Here is a 21,467-nt window from a genome sequence, read left to right as displayed (position 1 = left end):
GATGTCACCGGTCTCTAGTGAATGGATAGGCTGCATTCTCAGTGATGTCACCGGTCTCTTGTGATTGGATAGGCTGTATTCTCAGTGATGTCACCGGTCTCTAGTGAATGGATTGGCTGTATTCTCAGTGATGTCACTGGTCTCTAGTGAAGGGATAGGCTGTATTCTTAGTGATGTCACCAGTCTTTAGTGAATGGATAGGCTGCATTCTCAGTGATGTCACCGGTCTCTAGTGAATGGATAGGCTTCATTCTCAGTGATGTCACCGGTCTCTAGTGAATGGATTGGCTGTATTCTCAGTGATGTCACTGGTCTCTAGTGAAGGGATAGGCTGTATTCTTAGTGATGTCACCAGTCTTTAGTGAAGGGATAGGCTGTATTCTTAGTGATGTCACCAGTCTTTAGTGAATGGTTAGGTTGTATTCTCAGTGATGTCACCGGACTATGGTTAATAGATAAGTTGTAGTCTGTTATTACAAGGAGCAGGAGAGGACATGCCCCCCTTCCTGTCTCTTCCGCCAATCCACCCGGGTGATCAGTGTTTTTTTTTTCTAAAAGGGACAGTGTAAAAATAAATAAATAAGTAACTAAATAAATTAAAGAAAAAAAAAATCCTAAAGTCCCCCTTCCCTCTGTGCTTGCGAGCCAAAGAAAAACGCATACGCGAGACGCACCCGCAAACGTAGACAGTGCTCAAATCACACATGGGAGGTATTTCCACGATTGTTAGAGCAAGAGCAATAATTCTAGTGCAGGACCTCCTCTGTAACTGTAAACAGGTAACCGTTAAAAGCGCAAATACAGTGTGACATAAAATATTTATTTCTCTCGGGTCTATGCTAAAAAAATATATTTAATGTTTGGGGGTTCCAAGTAATTTTCTAGTAAAAAAAATACCGATTTTACCTTTACATTTAACAACACATGTCAGAAATAGGCCTGGTTTCGCAGTGGTTAATATTTTCTTTTTAAAAAATAGTCCTAATAAAATATATATGTTTTTATACAATTAAGAGTTTATTTTTGGTTGCCTTGGAACAGTCCTGCTTATACCCCGTACACACAATCGGATTTTCCATCGGAAAAACCTTGGATGGTTTTTCAGATGGAATTCCGCTCAAGCTTGGCTTGCATACACACGGTCACACAAATGTTCTCTGAACTTTTGTCCGTCAAGAACGCGGTGACGTACAACACTACGACGAGCCAAGAAAACGAAGTTCAATGCTTCCGAGCATGCGTCGAAATTGTTTCCGAGCATGCGTCTGAATTGCTACAGACGATCGGATCTGAAAATTTGAGAACCAGCTCTCAATCTTTTGTTGGCGGAAATTCCATCAGCAAAAGTCCGATGGAGCCTAGACATGGTCGGAATTTCCGTTCAAAAGCTCACATCGGACTTTTGCTGTCGGAATTTCTGATCGTGTGTACGGGGCATAAGAGGAGATACGAGATGTTACAACATAAGGGATTATGGCAACTTTTGCCCAGTACTAGGTGAATTATATTTTTGCAATACCCAACCCGATAACCCACAAAATTACATAAAAAAAAAAACAAATAAAAACACTCAGAATAAATCATTGCTTTTTAGACACTTTAAAGAACATTGATAAACACAACATGAAAACGACTCCGTGGTGTTGCAGAGGGGTCAACAAAATATATTAACTTAAATAATAAATACTGAAAACATATCAGACCACAAAAACAAACAAAAAAACATGAATATTAGAAACCATGAAGCATATGGTTGCAGAGAAGTCAGTGGCTGTGGAATCTGGGGCCCGGGGTGACAATGATATCACTATACGGAGAGTCCTGTGCTATCCTGACTGCATTCTGATTCTTTAGCACCAAGAGGCTGTAGAACTTAGCTGATGCCTGCTTCTTCTTATTACTCTCACACATTTCATTCAAACTAAATGAGGCGATTCCAGACTGGTTCATTTTCTGTGGAAGAAACCGAAGATCAGGCAGGAAAAAAAGCAAATACGAACACACTGGCAGATCGTTAGCAGTCACATACAAATATTAAAAGAGATTTTCAGGCTTGGAGTTTGCCTTCATCTAGATCAGGGGTCTCCAAACCTCCTACACAAAGAGCCAGTTTACTGTCATATAGACTTCAGGGGGGGCTAGACTGTGGCCAGCGGGAATATCATTTTTTCTTGCATCAGTGGGAGTAAATAGTGTCCCATCTTTGGTATTAGGGGGGAGGAATAGTGCCCCAGTGTTGGTGTCAGTGGGAGGAATAGTGCCCCATTGTGGGTGTCAGTGGGAGGAATAGTGCCCCATTGTGGGTGTCAGTGGGAGGAACAGTGCACCATTGTGGGTGTCAGTGGGAGGAACAGTGCACCATTGTGGGTGTCAGTGGGAGGAATAGTGCCCCATTGTGGGTGTCAGTGGGAGGAATAGTGCCCCATTGTGGGTGTCATTGGGAGGAACAGTGCCCCATTGTTGGCGTCATTGGGAGGAACAGTGCCCCATTGTGGGTGTCATTGGGAGGAACAGTACCCCATTGTGGGTGTCATTGGGAGGAATAGTACCCCATTGTTGGTGTCAGAACAGTATCTTGTATTAGTAGGATGAATAGTGCTGGATAAAGGCAAACAAAGGCCACATCTGGCCATCAGGAATATTATTTTTTTATTGCATCAGTGGGAGTAAACAGTGCCCCATCTTTGGTATTAGGGGGAGGAATAGTACTGCATTGTTGGTGTCAGTAGGAGGAATAGCGCCCAATTGTTGGTGTCAGAACAGTATCTTATAATAGTGGGATAATTAGTGCTGCAAGCGCCAGATAAAGGCAAACAAAAGGGCCACGTCTGGCCCCTAGGCCGCAGTTTGGGAGACAAGTAAAAGTAGTAGGCAACACTATATTACATTATATTATTATATATTAAAATGTACTTGTCTCTAATTTGTGCTCCTATGTTGTCACCGAGACTTCAGATAAGAGACCATAAGTGGTCATTTTAACACATATTACACAGGTATGATTCACACATGGAGACAATTCTCTCTGATCTTACAAAATGTTTTCTAAGTTTCAGAAAGTAGTCCGATACCTAAACCTATTTGGATCAATGCAGTTTTGACCTGAATAAAAACATATCTAAGTTGTGGGCTTCAATGCAGCACAAAAAGACTCAAAAAACTCCAGCTGCCTCAAATCTACATTTTTTACAAATGGAAAACAGAGGATTGTCAGCAGCAGGGGAGAGGTGACATCTGTCGGCCATCATCAGGCCAGGAACTACACTATACAGCCGAATGGTAAAATCTACCTTATAACCCAACACATTCATTTTTACTCATTTTAATTCTTACTTTTAGGAAGTTTAGCATCTTCTGTGTTCTTTTGGTCCATCGGTGCTCATCAGTGTCTTCAGTACTCTCAGTTGGCTCCTGGGGGTGTGATAATTATAAGCAAATAATGCAAGTTCAAGATTTTGTTTTTAAAGGATATACCTGTCTTGCTGTTCAGCTAGATAGCTGGTCCCCAAATGTGACGTAGGCATTTGCACCCTTTATGTTTCAGCACCTATGGCTCTCTGAATTTCAGGCTGCCCTCATATGCAAATGATGTCACTTCCTAACAGAATTGGTATATACCCCTTCTGCGACTTTTCATTGGCTTATCATTCTGCTGAGCAGCTTTGCTGGCCAATAGGGAGGTGCAAGAGAACGCATTTTGACTCCCAACATGGATAGGAAGTGTCAAAATATGCATGAGGAAGATGTCTTTTAAAAAGGTGAATAACAACGTTTGGCATGGTTTCATATGTCTATAATCTAACCAGGTATAAATTGTAGTTCTGTATTTGCCGTCATTCATTACTTCAACCACTTGACCTCCAGAAGATTTACCCCCCTTCATGACCAGGCCATTTTTTGCCATACGACGCTGCATTACTTTAACGGGCGGTCGTGTGACTCTGCACCCAAACAACATTTATGTTCATTTTTCCCACAAATAGAGCTTGCTTTTGGTGGTATTTGATGACCTCTGTGTTTTTTTTTTGGGCTATAAACAAAAAAGACTGACAATTTTGAAAAAAACAAAAAAACTATACATTTTTTACTTTCTGCTATGAAACACGTACAATAAAAAAATGTTACGCAAATGTTATATCATCTACAAACTATCTCATATATTCATGTATTTATTTATTTTTTTACTAGTAATGCCGGCAATCAGCGACTTACAGTGGGACTGCGATATTGCGGTGGACATTCTAAAAAATGACGCTTTTGACACTTTGCCTGGACCAGTGACACTAATGCAGTGATCAGTGTTGAAAATATGCACTATCACTGTACTAATGACACAGGCTGGGAAGAAGTTAATATCTAGGACAATCAATGGGTTAACTGTGTGCCTAGCCAATGGATTCTAGTCAGTGCTTTGCAGGAACACAGAATCCATTCCCTCCCCCCCTGTCAGAACTGAGATATGCCTTGTTTATCTGTGTATTGCCCATGAACGGCGGGTGCTCGCTGACAACGTGCGTGTGCCCTCTGCACATGGAAGTCTGCTATGGGGCAGACGAGAAGCAGTTAAAAAAAAAAAAAAAAAAACGAGCTTATAGCGATTCTTCAGATTTGCAAGCTCTCCTCACTTAAAGGGGTTGTAAAGGTAAAAGTTTTTTCACCTTAATGCATTCGATGCATTAAGGTGAAAAAACATCTGTGGATTAGCGGCCCCCCGAGCCCCCCTTTACTTATCTGACCCCTCGAAAGTCCCGCGCCGTGAACACGCAGGCTTCTTGGCTTATTCATTGGTTGATTGAAAGCAGCGCAGTCATTGGCTCGCGCTGCTGTCTATCACATCCAATGACGTGGCGCGCCGGGGGCGGGGCTGAGTGATACAGTGAGCGGCTATAGCCGCCAGCTGTATCACTGGAGCGCGCCAGCAAGAACTCATCACCATGTTTGCTCGCTTGCATGAAGGTGGTGAATTTTTGCCGGGGGACCCCAGAAGACCAGGTTCAGGGCCACTCTGTGCAAAACCAGCTGCACAGTGGAGGTAAGTATAACATGTTTGTTATTTTTTTTTATCTTTAGTGTTCCTTTAATATCTGACCCCTTTCCACCCCCCCCTTTTTTGTTTTTCCTTGGTGTTTATTTCTTTAAATACTTCTCTCCCTAATTTCCTTAAGCGGAGAAGTCTTTTGACCCTATTTAGCTGTACAGATAATATTTGTATCTGACTGTTAACTCTCTTTTGGAGAATCCTCCTTGAGACCAATGTTTGTACTATTTTCCTCTTTTATTCTGTAACATGTAATGTCATATCTAAAATAGTTTCATGAAAACGTATTTGACCACAAAAAAAGAGCAGGTCATTTATATGGTCAGCCTTAGTAACACAGGCAACCCCCTGTACTTCAACAGATGATACACACCGAATTCAGATGTACACACTGAATGTGAAACATAGGTAACAATCTCCTTTGGACCTCACATATTAACCGCTTGCCGAACGCCGCACGCCGATATACGTCGGCAGAATGGCACGGGCAGGCAAATGTGCGTACCGATGCATCCCTTTAAATTTGCCGCCCCAGCGGGTGCGGCTCCCAGGGAGCTTGATGTTCCGGGGCGGCAGCGATTGCAGTCGGCAATGGCAGAACAGGGGGATGTGCAGCCATGTGACACGTCGGGGGATCTACTGTTCCCTGTGATCGGGAACAGTGATCGCTGATGTATCACTGGTAGCTTCTCCCCCTAACAGTTAGAATCACTCCCTAGGACACACTTAACCCCTTCACCGTCACTTAGTGGTTAACACCTTCACTGCCAGTGTCCTTTTCACAGTAATCAGTGCATTTTTATAGCACTGATCGCTGTACAAATGACAATGGTCCCAAAAATGTTTCAAAAGTGTCAGATGTGTCCGCCATAATGTCACAGTCATGATCAAAATCGCAGATCGCCACCATTACTAGTAAAAAAATTATAATAATAAAAATGCTATAAATTGATCCCCCATTTTGTAGTCGCTATAACTTTTGCGCAAACCAATCAATATATGCTCATTGTGATTTTTCTTTACCAAAAATATGTAGAAGAATACGTATCGGCCTAAACTAAAAAACAATTGGGATACTTATTATAGCAAAATGTACAAAATATTGCTTTTTTTTCAAAATTGTCGCTCTATTTTTGTTTATAGCGCAAAAAAATAAAAACTGCAGAGGTGATCAAAATACCACCAAAAGAAAGCTCTATTTGTGGAGAAAAAAATATGTCAATTTTGTTTGGGAGCCACGTCGCACGACTGCGAGGCAGTGGCGAATCGCAAAAAGTGGACCGGTCATTTGGCAGCCAAATGGTCCAGGGCTGAAGTGGTTAAAAATAATTACTCCTCACCTCTTGTACCAGGCTGCTCTCTTGGTCAACTGTCTGGTGGTCACTGCTTGGCAATTCAGGCATTTCTGAGGGCCCTTCAGTGTAGTTGGAGCTGACATCTGTCACTGCAGCAGCCTCAAGCTGTGGTAGATCTGGAATGATGAAAAGAATAGGCAATCAATGTCTTACAGATGAGGAACGGATATGCTAGAAACATTATTCTTTCATTAAGAACCGAGTCCAGCACCCATCTGAATTTCATTGCTGCAGGATACAGTGAAATCATCTGCCCAATCTACCCGCACATTCATCACTGACACTATAAAGCGGATTGTTCATATTATTCTTACCCTGCTCCTCTTGATATTGCTGATGTGTTTCAACTTCAGGTTCTGCTGGTGTTTCTTCTGCTTTTTTAGTAGCAGCCGACTGCTTCTTATTTCTAGAGTCTGATCTCTGGTTTTGTGTAAACAGCTGAACAGAATTATATTAGTATACATGTAAAAGTCTGCATTAAAGAGAAACATTATATACTCAATCTAAAAAAAAAATATGTTTTTTTTAGATGGGAATTTTGACTTTCCGGTGATGTGTTTGTTATAAAAATTAAAGTGGACCGATGGCCAAAAGGTAAAATAATATATAGGATGCTGTCTATCATTACCATTAAAACAGCAGCATTTGTTTTTCTTAGACCCCGGTCACACCAAATCAGACTTTGAAATTCAAATTTCAAAGCTGCATGTCAGTGCCACTTGGCTGACGGGTGTCATTTCATATACAGAGGTCTGTGCAAATCGCACCTGAAATCAGCAAAAGCAGTGCAGGAAATACTTTTTAAAGATCAGTGCAGCACATTTTGAGCAATTCTATTGGCGACAATAAGGTGCGACTGGTTGGACATCTCAAATCACATTACAAGTCGCACTGGTGTGACCGGAACTTAATCTCCCCCTGTAACATTGTTTTACTATCTGTTGACCCCTCAGGCCCGCTTCTTGATTGGCCAGTAGGAGAATCAGTGTGACAATAGCTCTTTTTTTAAGCCTATTAGAGCGCTTCAAAAAAAAATAAAAGAAAAAAAAAATACCCCAACTGGAATCCATGCGTCCGGCACCCAGCTTGTAGATTAGGGGGCCGGACGCATGGATGGGGGGGCGGTGCCTGTGGGCCCTGCATTACGGGCTGCCACTCTACCTAACCCCCTCCAATTCGCCTAATTTCCTGTCTTGAAATCGTGCAAGGTTTTGGTATTAGGCGATTCCCATGGACTCCTGGGATAGATGACGCCAATATCCCAGGAGTTCATGGGAATCGCTCCCAATTATGTCATCACTTAGGTGGCCGAAGCTGGAAGTGCTCCATACAATATGGGGGAAAAAAAAGGTATTAACCCATCCCCCCCCCCACAATTTATTTTTGCCATTTTAAATAAAAATGAGGATGGCCAATGGATTGAGTCCAAGTTAAAAAAACAAGTGGAACTCTGCTATGAAAACGTTCTTTAAGAGACCTCTGAAGTCACAGTGAGTTGGGGGATTATAATTTTTACAGACTGCTTACCAATTGAAGGTCAGCACTGATTATTGGCTGAGCCGGCTCAGACAGCAGCCATGGAACCCCTCCAGTTTTCTTCCACTCCATCATGCAGCGTGTGGGGGGAGCAATATCCGAGGTGGTCAGGGTATCTGACGTGTCTTCCAGTTGCTGGCGGAAGAAGTTGCTTGAAATCTGCTTTAAGTCATCCACCATAAGATTCCTTTTTTTTCTTGTTCTCTTTCTCTTTTCAATTTCTGAATACAGAAACAAAAAAAAATCTTTAGAGACCATTTAACTAGAATGTTAGTTGTATTATTGTAATGTCTCTGCTCCGCCCAAAACCTGCTACTCTCTACCTTCCTTGTTAAACTCCTTCCACGCACTCGCCTCCAGGACTTCTCCAGAGCCTCTCCCATCCTCTGGAACTCCCTGTCCCAGCATGTCTGGTCAGCACTTACCCTCTCTGCCTTTAGGTGATCCCTGAAAACTCATTTATTTAGGGAAGCCTATCCCACACCCACCAAAGAACTAAGTCCGAGCCACTTCTATCAGATTATCCCCTGCAGCTATTACCTTTTGTACCACCTCCCTCTCCCTTTTAATTGTAAGCTTTACAAGCAGGGTCTTCCATGGTCCTCCTCTACATTCTAAATCGCTGCACAATATATAAATCCTGTATAATAATAACATTAATAATGTCATATTTTATTAACATAATATTTGGTGTGTTTTACAGGGGCTTTAAAGCATGAATTCCCTTTGCTTTTCAGTCCTGTTCCTTAGTAAAGCAACTTTGACAGGTTATCCCTTTGGTGACCATATCCCTCTGCTTCTCTCAGTTTCCAGTCTAAGTGGAAGATTAAAGTAGAAGAACTAATAGGCAAAAACCTTTATTTTTTCCATTTTAATTAGAGCAAGAGAGGGATTTAATTTGCGTAAAGTTTATTTTTGCTATCTTTGTCCCATTGGGGAGATTTAACTTCACTTTCTGTCCCATAGCCAAACAGGAAGTAAGAGGACATCCCTGCAAATCAAGGGAATAACTTGGGGTTACCAGAACTAGTGTCCCCATTGGAACATTTCCCCTCTATTACTTTTCTGAGGACAACTCACAATTTGGAATTTTCTTTTACATTCACTTTCAATATAAATGTTAAGCAGGACAAATAGAGAGGGTGAATCTTCCTAATGGGGGCACAGCCAGCAATAAAAACGGACAGGGGTTCTAATCCCTCTTCACTCTATTCAAAACTAAAAGTTTGGCCTTTTAGTTATACTTTAAAGGAAAAGTCCAGACAAAAATTGTTTGTCTGGGCTTCTCCTATGGATCACAGGAGTGCAATTAGTTTTGCACTCCTGTGACCCATTTTTAGCAGAGAGCGGACTGAAATCCACTCGCTGCAGATGTCACAGAAATCCGGTACCAGAGACAGCAGCTCCCTGCACCTTCATAGCTCAGCGCACCAGTGAGCGAGGAGGAGCAGAGCGGAGAGCTGCTGATTGACAGTCAGCAGCTCTCTGCTTGAGGAGCTGTGAGAACCGAGCCATCGGTGGTGTTCGATCGCTCAGTTCTCAGTGCAGAGGCGGCAGGGGACAGATGCAGCATAGGACCCATGCTGCATTCACCTAGGTAAGTATAATTGGGGGGGGGGGGGACGGACTGACCACCAATGAGGCAAACCTTATACATGTACTATACTATTTAACATAGCCTACTTGTCAGAACCATATTTTAAGTACCTGTAACATCCACTGGTTCCAGTACAAAGCTAACTTCAGACTGAAGCGAGCTGCTATTTCCAGCGTCCAGATTTTCCATTGCCGTTTCCAGTTCCATGTTACCTAAACCAGGCATTTCTGGCTCTGTGTTACCTAAATCAGCTGCTGACAAAACAATGCACATTACTAGAAATAGGCACAGGCTGACCTACCAGAGGAAGTAACCAGTGAATCACCAAATGAAGCTGTTTTAACAGACAAAGATTAATTTTACATAGATGGCCATTGACCTGGCAAAAAAAAAAAACCCTCCAAGAACAGGGGAGAGAATACGGTATCTTCTAGTCCTGATGTCGGTGATCACCAGTAAGCGCCATGAACCACAGCAATTATTGTTCAGTAATAACTGTGGTCAATGCGCAATTCCTTTACTTCTCTATGTAGAAATTTAAAGGGTCAAGTCTTTTGACGAAGCACCACCACGTGCTTCACTGCGAATGATAGAAAAGGGCCAAAAACAGTGGCGTAGCGTGGGGGGGTGCAAGGGGGACCACCGCCCGGGTGCAAAATTTAGAGGGGCGCTGTCACGAGTGTGGAGAGGAGGGAGCGCCAACAACAGATGGGACATAGTAACATATGCATGATGTCACCACTCCAGGCTTTACCAGTCATTATCAAGCATGCTCTCCTCTTCCCTACAGCCACTGCTGTCTAACACAGTGGATCATATGACCAGACTGGAGCTAGCTGAAAATAGGTAAGTCCATGGGTCAGGGGGGCGCAAATTACTTGCCTTGCCCCAGGCGCTGACAACCCACACTACGCCACTGGCTGCTAGCACTAATTTTCTACAAAAATGGCTATAGATACTGCATGGCTGCAGCACATGGTTTCACAGAATCTATTGAATTGCTGACATGTATTGATCATATATAACCACGTCCTCTGCTAATAACTGACCTTCCACAGCCTAAAAGGTTATTAGTTAAAAGGCCTGCGATTACTGGCAAGGTCATCCAAGGTCACTTGAATTGATTTGCATCAAAGCCCAAGGCCTTTAACTGTGGCCGAGTCCCACAATTCATGCATGCTACTTCTCATACATATGGCAGATCAGCACTAACTTTATTCTAGTGCTATACTTCAACAGGTATTTACATTGTGTAAGGTGATGTACAATGCCCAAGAGACACAGCCAGACACAATTAAACAATTGCTTCTCTCTCTTCCTCTCTTGTTAATTTCCATGCAATGTTCTGTATGAAACTAGACTTCAAATATCACTTAACATTATTCTAAGGCTATGCTTTTATCAAAGCTGTTATGCATAATGCCAATTGTGAAAAGGGCTTCCCCCTTCACAACGTTATTGCGTACTACTACGCCTTGGTTACATTCTTGTACTCTTTTTTTTATACTGCGAAAACTATTTAAAAAAAATAAAAAAACAATTGCTGTACACAAAACAAAACAAAACACGCGTAGACATATAGAAAACAAGAACTTTTTGTAATTGCGTTTAGCTATACTTTAAAATAGGAGGCTTCAAGGGCAAGACTTACATTGAAATTGGATAACTTCTCAAACAAATGGTTGGGTATACATACGTGCAGAAAGATCACTCGTAAACTGCTGATCTTGGCCCGGCGAGCCGAGTGGCATAGTCACCTCTTTACTCATATCTATATTCAGGTCATTGTATTCTGCAAACAAATGACTGTCAGCTAAAGAATAGAAAAAAAAAAGAAAAAAGAAGAGAATGTATACTGATGTACTGAGTCACATACAAACAAACAGCCATGGTCTCATGTTTTTGATGAAGAAAAATTCCTTTTAGCAGATGAATCTATACAAAGATCATAACATATAATAGTTTATAGGTTCAATAAAGTAGTTTTTCATGTTTGTGTTGCCATAGAACTTCCCGCAAACGGCTTTGATTCAGTCTCTTCAATGTACCGTATTTATCCGCGTATACTGGGCACTATTTTGCCCTGAAAATCAGGGCAAAATCGTGGGTGCGCGATATACGCCGATACCCACGCCGAGTTTGAATACTGCGCCGACATATACCGAGCGCAGTACACTCGTGTATAGTCGGCCAGTCTCGGCTCCTCTCGTGCTGACGTCTTGGACGTACAGGACGTCAGCGTGAGAGTAGCTGAACCTGCCCGACCATACACGAGTGTACTGCGCTCTGTATATGTCGGCGCAGTATTCAAACTCGGCGCGGGAAACGAGCGGGGAGGACGCCGCAGAAGGACGCCGGACCCGACGAAGAGGACACCCGAAGCCGCAGAAGGACGCCGGACCCGACGAAGAGGATACCCGAAGCCGCAGAAGGACGCCGGACCCGACGAAGAGGACACCCGAAGCCGCAGAAGGACGCCGGACACGACGAAGAGGACACTCGAAGCCGCAGATGGACGCCGGACCCGACAAGGCCGCCGCGCAAGACACCAAAACTGTAAGTACAAAAAATCTTTTTTCCACAGGAATTTCGGGCAACTTTAGGGGTGCGCACTATACTCCAATAAATACGGTAAATAAGGAATCGACGTCATGAAGTTACTTCCGGGTTACTCGGCTGCCAATGGCGCTGGATTAAAAAAAATATACAGGCACGGATTCAGAGAGCAGTTACGACGGCGTATCTCCGGATACGCCGTCGTAACTCTGATTTGCGGGGTCGTATCTATGCGACTGATTCATAGAATCAGTTACGCATAGATTTCCCTAAGATCCCACCGGCGTAAGTGTCTTACACCGTCGTATCTTAGGCTGCATATTTATGTGGGCCGCTAGGTGGCGCTTCCGTAGATTTACGTGAGGAATATGCTAATTAGGTAGATACGCTGCCTATGGAGATTTTTAGGTACCGTAGTTTGTCGCCATTCCATGAGTGCGTGCAATTATAAATCGTGACATGCTTGGTATTTATTTACTCAGCGTAACATCATCTTTCACGTTATACAAAAATATTGGGCTAACTTAACTTTTTAAAATTTATGAAAAAGTTGCGTTTTAAAACACCGCTGCACAAATATCTTGTGACATAAAATATTGCAACAATCGCCATTTTATTCTCTAGATTCTCTGCTAAAAAAATATATATAATGTTTGGGGGTTCTAAGTAATTTTCTAGCAAAAAATACGTATTTTAACTTGTAAACACCAAATGTCAGAAATAGGCTTAGTCATGAAAGGGTTAATAAATCCATGTAACAGGCCTTCCAAAGTGTCAAGAGATTGGCTGGAGCAATGTCGGAGTCATCTTTTGATTACAATTGTTGTACACAATAGTGATGTGCTGTATATTATACATATATCAATGAAACCATACAGCTGGACACACTCAGGGATCTAACATACCAAAAAAATTGGCAGCTGTGTCTTCATCTCCAAAGAATTCTTGGTTAAAAAATCCGTCGCCATCATCATTCGCACCCACAAAACTGCTCTCAGGCAGAACACTATCGGTGCTTACTTCAAAACTGTCATCCATAGTAATGTCCTGTCTCAGTGGATCCAAGTTTCCTGTTGAATAGAAAGTATAGAGTCATATATGGCAAAAAACATCTGGAATTATTTACTGTGGACAAATTCCCACTGTAATGAGAAGCAAACTGATATAACAAAATGTGGATCATATTTAGAGCCCATCAACAACTATGCATGGCAATAACGTGTGGTAAAAGAGGAGCATGACTGGTATTCTTTAGGGAATAACAGGGGTGTATTTGACCCCTGATGTCCACCCGGCACCATGGCCAAGCAGATCAGGTACAAAGTCCCCAATCCACTCCTCACCCGACCACAGCCTGCTACCTCACTACACAGAAAAGTCACGTCACCAAGCTGGCTGTGTGATAGGGCTCTGTCTACACAAATACAAGCCCCGTGGAAGGTAAACCAATGTATATTGTAAGTATTTATGTATTTATGTATGTATGTATGGACTTACATGTTTGTCTGAAATCCAGCTTTCAATACAACTTCTTGATCGTCTAAGTAGATTTCCCTACATCATATTAGTACACAAAGTGCACTACCCCCAGGCATCTATCTCATGTTAGTTCATATACCTTTACATAAATAAAAAAGCATACAGTTATACATACATACTAGTAACTCATTGGGGTTTATTTACTAAAACCAGAAAATGCAAAATCTGGTACAGCTCTGCATGGTAGCCAATCAGCTTTTAACTTCAGCTTGTTCACTTAAAGGGTCACTAAAGGAATTTTTTTTTTTAGCTAAATAGCTTCCTTTACCTTGCTGCAGTCCTGGTTTCATGTCCTCATTGTTCGTTTTTGCTTTGATGTTGCTGTAAATCCTCTCTGTTTTGGATACTTCCTGGTTGCCTGTTTCCTGATAACCACAGTGCTGGGAGATTTCTCACGGTGGTCACTAATGTGATTATTGTGTGTAAAACGAAACTGGATTGGTGCTGAGGAGTTTTAGACAAAGTATCACTGCTCTCTATTGGCTGACTGCCCTCTAGTGGCTCTCTGTACATCAGAGAACCAGCAAACAACAGCAAAAACGAAACTACACTGCAGGCACATTATATGATTGTTTTTTTTATCAATTTTTAATCATTTTTAAAAGGAATCAGTTAACTATTATGTCTCTATGCCCTGTAAACAGTCATTTCAGCTAAAAAAATGTTTTCCTTTAGTGACCCTTTAAGCTTTGACAATAAATCCTGGAAGCTGATTGGTTTCTATGCACAACCGCTCCAGATTTTGCACTCTCCGGCTTTAGTAAGTCTCCCCCCATTGAGTAATTTTGTCTGTTTTTGAAGCAGCACCGCCTTTCAATTGTTCCCAATAATTTTACCAATACAACCTATGTGTATCAATCTAAAGCAGGGGGATTACAAAACAGGCATGTCTGTTATTTATAACATAATGGGACTCCTCACCAAAACTTTCTTGAGTAGGTTGCTTGCTAATATCCTCTTTCATGGTGATGTCCTCTGCTCGGCTTTGGTTCAATGTGAAATGATCCACCACATCAATGGTACTGCAAGGTACACAAAACACAGAAATACATACAGAACTGAAATCATAAACAATCCAGGCTACTATCAGAGGGAAATACCACACTCAGTGGTCACCGACTATGTTATTAAACAATTTGTTATCACATGTGGAAAGAAGTTGATACAATTTTATGTTACCAATAGATTTTTTTTCTCTATTTGTAATGGAACACATGGTTTTCAATATAAACACTAAGGCAGCAGAAAGGTGTCAAGTGAGTGTCTAGCTTGCACAAACCCTTAGATTGCTAGGTTGCGAATGTATAGCTCAGTGATAGGGATGAGCCGAACACCCCCCTGTTCAGTTTGCACCAGAACTTGCAAACACACCAAATGTTCGTGTGAACTTGCAGACATTTCTCTTTTCACTTCCTCATTGCTCGTTTTTGCTCAGAAGTTGCTCTATTTCTTCTCTGTTCTGTTCACTTCCGGCTTGTCTGATTTTACTCACCGCCGTGAAGGGAGGCTTTACTGCGGTGGTCAGTAACGTGCTCGCCCCCTCCTGGGAACTACATCTGTGTGGCAGGACGCTCTTTACATGTTAGAGACTTCAAGGGGGTGTGAATTACTGGGCGTGCCGCAGTTCATACTGGGAAATGGAGTTCTTACATGAACGAGCGATGCAAACCAGGAAGTGAATGAGAGAACAGAAACTAGAATGCCGGAGGTGATATAGATGAAGGAATTTAATTGGTATTTACTCGTTTTTTAACAGAATCATTACACTATTCTGTCTGTCTACCTTGCAGACATTCATTTTAGGCAAAACATTTTTTTCCTTTACAACTCCTTTAAGCGGAGTGTGACGGGATTCTGTGACAGTCAACATATAAAAATTGATTGCTTTTAAATTTGTAATGGACATTAAAATACCACCTGCACTAAAAAGGTCATGCTTTATGCACCGGGGGGTGCACCAATATGTATGTCTGTGCACTGAGCAGGTGACATTGGAGTGAGACTACTCTTTACATGAAGCACAACTGGCAAGCAAAGTGCAACAATTAGCAGAAGGTACCCAAATACCAAAGAATTTTTTTTTTTTTGCCAATCCGAAAAATGATCCGATCCGTGACTCCTGATCCGAACCGTGAGTTTTTTGATCCGTTGCACCCCTACAATCAGCCATATCAGACAACAATCAATAAATGCCTATGAAATTTCCTGACAGCTTTCTTTGGTAAAATAAATACAACTCTGTGGGGTTAATTTATTAAAGGAAAGTAGACTTTGCACTATGCAAATTCAGTTGCTCCAGAGCATCATCCAATCAGGTGCCAGAATTTTTTTTTTTTTTTTTTTTTTTTATTGCATGCGATTGGGTATTCTTTGCAAAGTGAAGTTTCGCCTTATTTTCTAAGCTCTGTGGCAACTGCAGTCGCAGAATGCACATCTACAGTAAAACCTTGGATTGCGAGCATAATTAGTTCCAGAAACATGCTTGTAATCTAAAGCACTTGTATATCAAAAAAGCATTTTTTTACAGGGTATAAAAGAGAAGAGAGGCACCTCCAAGTGTAGCAATAAGTTGCTAAATGTTGCACCTTCATAAATGTAACCATATTGCTACACTTAGAGGCTCCTCTCTTCTTTTTTTTACTCAGTTGTGAAATGGCGCTGCTCTTATATCAAGACATCGCTTGTATATCAAGGCAAAATTTATTAAAACATTTTGCTTGTCTTGCAAAACGCTCTCAAACCAAGGTTATACTGTATATGCCTTTAGTAAATTAGTATGTGTGTGTACTGTGACAGTAAAAGAAAAAAAGAGAAAGGAATACTTCTGAAACTTACTTTAAATCAGGCAGATGATCATCAAAATCATGAAATGCTTCTTGAAAAGTGATGTCATCATACTTAGCTTCCCGATTGCCATCGGAGAGATCTAACATTTCTAGAAACAAAGCAGACATAGATTAGACACAACATGATACCAGCCAAATGCACCTTTACCGATATTCTTTTGTTTTATATTTCATTTAGTATGCAGTAGAAGAGCTCAAAACAGAACACTGACCTATTCCATAGACAGCAATAACACTACAGTATGTAATAATACTAAATCACTGCATAAGGAGGAGGTTGTCTTTGGGAGGTCCTGCCCTAAGGTGAGCAGACTTTAGATCCAGGTCTACGCGCTTCTCTGCACGCTTTTGATTTGAACGTTAAAAGGAATTCTTATTGGACTCTTCTCTTTAAACCTCTTGAGAAGTTGCTAAGACCAGAACGACAAATGGCGACCAAACTGACCATAGAAAAGGCCTGAAAATCCCCAAATCTTAGTTTTGAAGCAGTAAAACACTGTATGAATGATATTATGGTCAACAAAAAACTGACAGATATTTTGTTAGACACCTATGATACATTTCTCTGAGTTTGGCAGACTTGGATTTCTTCTGCACATCCATTGCATTTTAACAACCTCCTTTCAACAATTTGATATTTCTCAATACATCGACCAGAGACCGTTTCTTTCTCTCCTTCTTGGCTTTCTCTTTCTAGTCTTGTCTTTTGTGCTTCCCACCCTCCTTTTTTCCCCCCTTTCTCCTCCTAAGTTTAGACTTAATTGATTCTTCAAATCTGTGTGAATGTGTGTTCAGCGGTCAGGCCAATCTTTGGACACGAAGGTTAGAGGATGTTATGTTCTTTAAGGGTGAATTGCCAACTACCCCAATTGGTACCTCATTATGATCTCACAGTCAATTTATTGGAATGTTTTTGTTTCTATGAGGTCCCATGGGACCATTTGCTATCCCTATTGCATGTAACTTAGATTGTGATGTGAGAGCAATTCTCTTACTTGCTAATATTTTGTTGTGTAATATTTGACAGTCGGCTCGGTTTATGGCATGTGGGGTTCAGCTTCAAGTGAATAGTTCTCAGAGAGGTAATGCAAGTCACATGTAAGATTAAAGGGCTACCCGCTCGTGTTTATTGGTCAACATGTACAGCAAACAAAAGGATTCCCACGCAAGAGTAGGAAGCAAAGTCCAAAAACAAAAGTTAAGCCTCCTGGCTAGTAAATGGACCTCACTGGGTCTGCAACAGTCCTGCAGACATGTTCCCTCACAGCCTGTTTGTCTCCTTTCTCAGCACCCATAAGGATTAACTCAGGGAAGAAAAATTATACCCCAGGTGGGGAACAAAGTGTGGCCAGTGCTTAAACCCCTTGCACCCTGCTATAGACCTCTCACTGCCACCCATTAACCTTATGAATCTCAAAATTCTTTGTGGCAGATAGTCCTTGGTTGTGGATGGGTGTGTCTGTCACAGGCAATAACGTTTTTATAAAAGGAGGAGGTTATCACATGGCAATAAGGGAGGTAGCTGTGGTTCAGGAGACCATCTTTGCAAAGCTATTGCAGAAGGTACATAATAGAAGACAGCAACTAAAATGTCCAAAACTTTGATACTATTTATCATAGTATAAAAAATGTTTTAGGAGGGTGGGAACCAACAGCAGGGGCAATTGGTGGTTATGGTTTTCAAGGGGCTTGCTGTGTTTTCTTCAGGAGTGGTTATTGGAGATGAGGGGAGAATGTAGCGTGGGGCTAGTGGGGGTTTAAAAGGAAAAAAATAAAAATAAAAAAGAGGGATGGGGTGGGTAGAGGGAAGGAAGGATGGAAGGAAGGAGGTAGTGAGGTAGTGATCCAGGGAACAAAGTTGGCACGGAAGGCTCTTAAGTTTAGTAGTATTAACCAATTAAGGACCACCTAACGCCGATATACGTCGGCAGAATGGTGCGGCTGGGCACAGGCACGTGCCTTTAAGAGCCCAGCCATGGTCTGAAGCTCCACGATCGCGTCACAGGAGCTGAGGAACGGGGAGGGGGGTGTGAGCAAGGTCCTTAACCTGCATAATGGTCCGGGTCTTAAGTGGTTAAAGAAGGTTCTTATACTCGTCTGTGGAGGTTTACTTTATCCAGAAAAACCATGTTGTATGACATTTTGAGTCAGAAACTTTTATGGAACTTGTGGAGTCTTCCATCAGTTTAATGTCATTGATTCTGTACAAACCATTGTTGAATGCTGGGTGGGGGGGGGGTAGACATTTTTATGGGGCCAGAATGCACAAACACGCAGAACTGGCCATGAATTATTATGAAATTCATATAGACTTTCAGAGCTGTGGTAAGGTGTTGTGGAGTAGGTGGAAAGAATAAATGTGTCTTGGGGATTATATTACTCTTTATTACACATAGCAACATCTCCATCTTCCACCCAATCAACTCCTCCCCAGCTGGGCTGACCCTGGGTATTTAAGGGGGCCTGCCCCCTGCCAACCAGATTGGGGATTGGTCAGGGCTCCTCAGAACACCCCAAGCAGCTCCACCTCTTTCCAGAAAACACCAGAACATTCTGGAAAGAAGTGGTAGGTTTTGGTGATGCTGCCTGTGAGTCACCCAGCTCTACTCTGAGTCACTCCCAACCCAGATCAAAACACACCAGGCGCCAGCCAAACTTGGAAATTTACCTACTCTCCCAAACATGCACTATCCTTCTAGCACACTAGAGGGTGCTATACTAAGAACAAGCAGCTGATATTTGCCTGTTTGTTCCTGAAAGAACAATAACAGCAGAGAATGAAGAAATTACTAGGTACTTAATGTATTGAGAAGCATGTGACAGCACTGGTGCTTAGTGACTGGCCCAACACTTGGCCATTGAGGAGAGCCCTCTGTCCTGCGATATCTCTGACTGGTGTGACTTGGAATTTACAGTGATTGTAAACGATCTCCTTGTAAAACAACCCATTCAGATTAAGTGCAGTGCAAATTGAGCCATACATTATGTATGGCTCAATTCACACTGGACCCGCACCAAAAAACGTGCAGGACCCAGCTTTTCTTTTTTGTCTGCACTGGAAGCGGATTGCATGGGTGTTCAGACCCATGCAATCCAATTCCACAGCTCGCACTGCATTTTCCGAATCGATTTGGGGGTGTCATTACCTTTATATTGACACCAGCAGCGGTTCACAGAGTGGTGAGGGGTTTCTTGTAATTTTTGCTGGCATGAGGCAAAAAACAAAAAGCAAAAAAGTGGAGACTGGTTTTAAAGCAGTAGTAAACTCCGTATTTTTTTTCTACCTATGGGTAAAGCTTACCCGTAGGTACCGTAAATATCTTCTAAACATGCACTGTTTAGAAGATATGTTCGTTAGTAACAGCTGGTTAACGTCACTGGCACATGCGCACTGCCCTTTCGCAGCCGTGACAGCACGCCGCTGGAAGGCTTCCCTGTCATAATGTGCATACGATGCATACTACCACAATATGACATTACCTGCAGGGGTCCAATATTTGTATTTCTTAGTTGTCGTTTACTACCGTTTTAGGTCCTCAGGATAGAAAGAGGCAACATATTATTCAATTTCCGAAATGACTTGCAGACCTGTAATCTGTTGTTAGTCTTTACCTGTTTTATATCAAGTTCTTTACAACAACCCCATTTTATCACTAGAGACTTCTAGATACCTGGACGGAAGGCTAGCTTCATTTTGAGCAGAGATTCATTGCAGTCGGCCAGCAGATATTTTGTCTTTCGGTTATATACTCGCACTACTCCAAGAAGTAAATGTCCTGATATTCTCAAGGACATCACCGTCTACAAGACAGATATTTAAGACATTAACAGTCTATTCCCAGCTCATTTCCACAGCTATACAACACCAGAAAACACAAAAAAAAAAGAAAATCTGGGGACATACCTTTGCAGACAGGATATTTCTGATGGCCATTTCAAGGTTGCATTCAAATATATTACTCTTGGTCAATTTCTTGTGCCAGTGAGCTGCTATCCATATCTTGGCCAGGATCCCATGCTTGTCCAGAAGAACATGTGTGTAAAACATTTTTAAAAAAAACTCACAGACATCTAAAAGCTGTAATACATGATACTGATTGTTATTCATTTGACATTTCCTTTTGTTTACTAACAATACTGTAGTTCTATTCTTTTCTAAAAGGAAAAGTAAGCGACTAATTAGGAAAGAACTATAACATGCTATGAAAAGTAGTACCTCTTGCATAACCCTAGATTAAGGCTTACCTGTAGGTGCAAGAAATATCTCCTAAACTTCCACGGTTTAGGAGATATTTACAATAGAGACGTGCGCCGTAGACAACTGCGCAGGTGCACTTTAGAAATTGTGATTGTGCTGTTTCTAAAGGAGGTCATGCCGTGACTGGCAGCTCCTACGCACATGCGAGGTAGTGATGTCATCACGGCTCTGGCCAATCACAGCACCAGAGCCGTAATACCCGGAAGTAACTCCGGGACGACATGTCGCCGGCCGTTGCTGTGTCGGGCACTGCAGCGGGGGCTTCGATCCCAGGCGAGTATTGCATAATGAGCTAGTATGCATAGCATACTAGCTCATTATGCCTTTGTCTTGCAGGTGTCATTTTTTCCCCCTCCAAAGTGGGTTTACAACAACCTTAATTGAAAAGTAAACACTATAGGGCAGTGGTTCTTAACTCCTGTCCTCGGGACCCACTAACAGGCCAGGTTTGCAGGATAACTGAAATACATCACAGGTGGTATCATTTGCTGCTCAGTGATTGCAGTATTCTTGTTTGCATCTCCTCAAGGCAGTGTTTCTCAATTCCAGTTCTCAGGCCCCCCCAACAGGTCAGGTTTTCAGGATTTCCCTCAGATGAAAAGGCTGTGGTGATTACTAAGGCAGTGAAACTGATCAAATCACCTGTGCAAAATAATGGAAATCCTGAAAACCTGACCTGTTGGGGGGGCCTGAGGACTGGAATTGAGAAACACTGCCTCAAGGTAATACTTAAAATCTGGCC

General features: G+C 42.1%; 1 protein-coding gene across 1 annotated transcript; it reads right to left on the bottom strand.

The window, feature by feature from the left end:
* Positions 1-1,583: 1,583 nt before the first annotated feature.
* Positions 1,584-20,684, bottom strand: RAD21L1 (RAD21 cohesin complex component like 1). Its single transcript, XM_040331484.1, has 12 exons — positions 20,372-20,684; positions 20,139-20,268; positions 16,457-16,556; positions 14,543-14,643; positions 12,988-13,152; positions 11,203-11,339; positions 9,637-9,823; positions 7,921-8,150; positions 6,708-6,831; positions 6,379-6,509; positions 3,334-3,411; positions 1,584-1,953 (listed from the first exon to the last, which is right to left on the bottom strand). The coding sequence occupies exons 1-12, from the start codon at positions 20,573-20,575 to the stop codon at positions 1,765-1,767; spliced, it is 1,776 nt and encodes a 591-aa protein (XP_040187418.1). The 5' UTR covers positions 20,576-20,684; the 3' UTR covers positions 1,584-1,764.
* Positions 20,685-21,467: the final 783 nt, after the last annotated feature.

Source organism: Rana temporaria, chromosome 12 (genome assembly GCF_905171775.1).
Source record: "Rana temporaria chromosome 12, aRanTem1.1, whole genome shotgun sequence".
Classification (NCBI taxonomy): Eukaryota; Metazoa; Chordata; class Amphibia; order Anura; family Ranidae; genus Rana; species Rana temporaria.
The sequence above is the reverse complement of the archived record's forward strand: the minus strand, read 5'-3'. Positions and strand labels throughout refer to the sequence as shown.

What these genes read in the sequence shown, in the direction of transcription:
- RAD21L1 (XM_040331484.1), bottom strand. Translation starts at nt 20,575, where the DNA reads ATGAATAACAATCAGTATCATGTATTACAGCTTTTAGATGTCTGTGAG. An exon ending in GTATGTATACCCAACCATTT is followed by an intron (nt 9,824 to 11,202) that starts GTTTGAGAAGTT and finishes TTCCTCTGGTAG; the next exon opens with GTCAGCCTGTGCCTATTTCT. An exon ending in TCAGTGCTGACCTTCAATTG is followed by an intron (nt 6,832 to 7,920) that starts GTAAGCAGTCTG and finishes AATTCTGTTCAG; the next exon opens with CTGTTTACACAAAACCAGAG.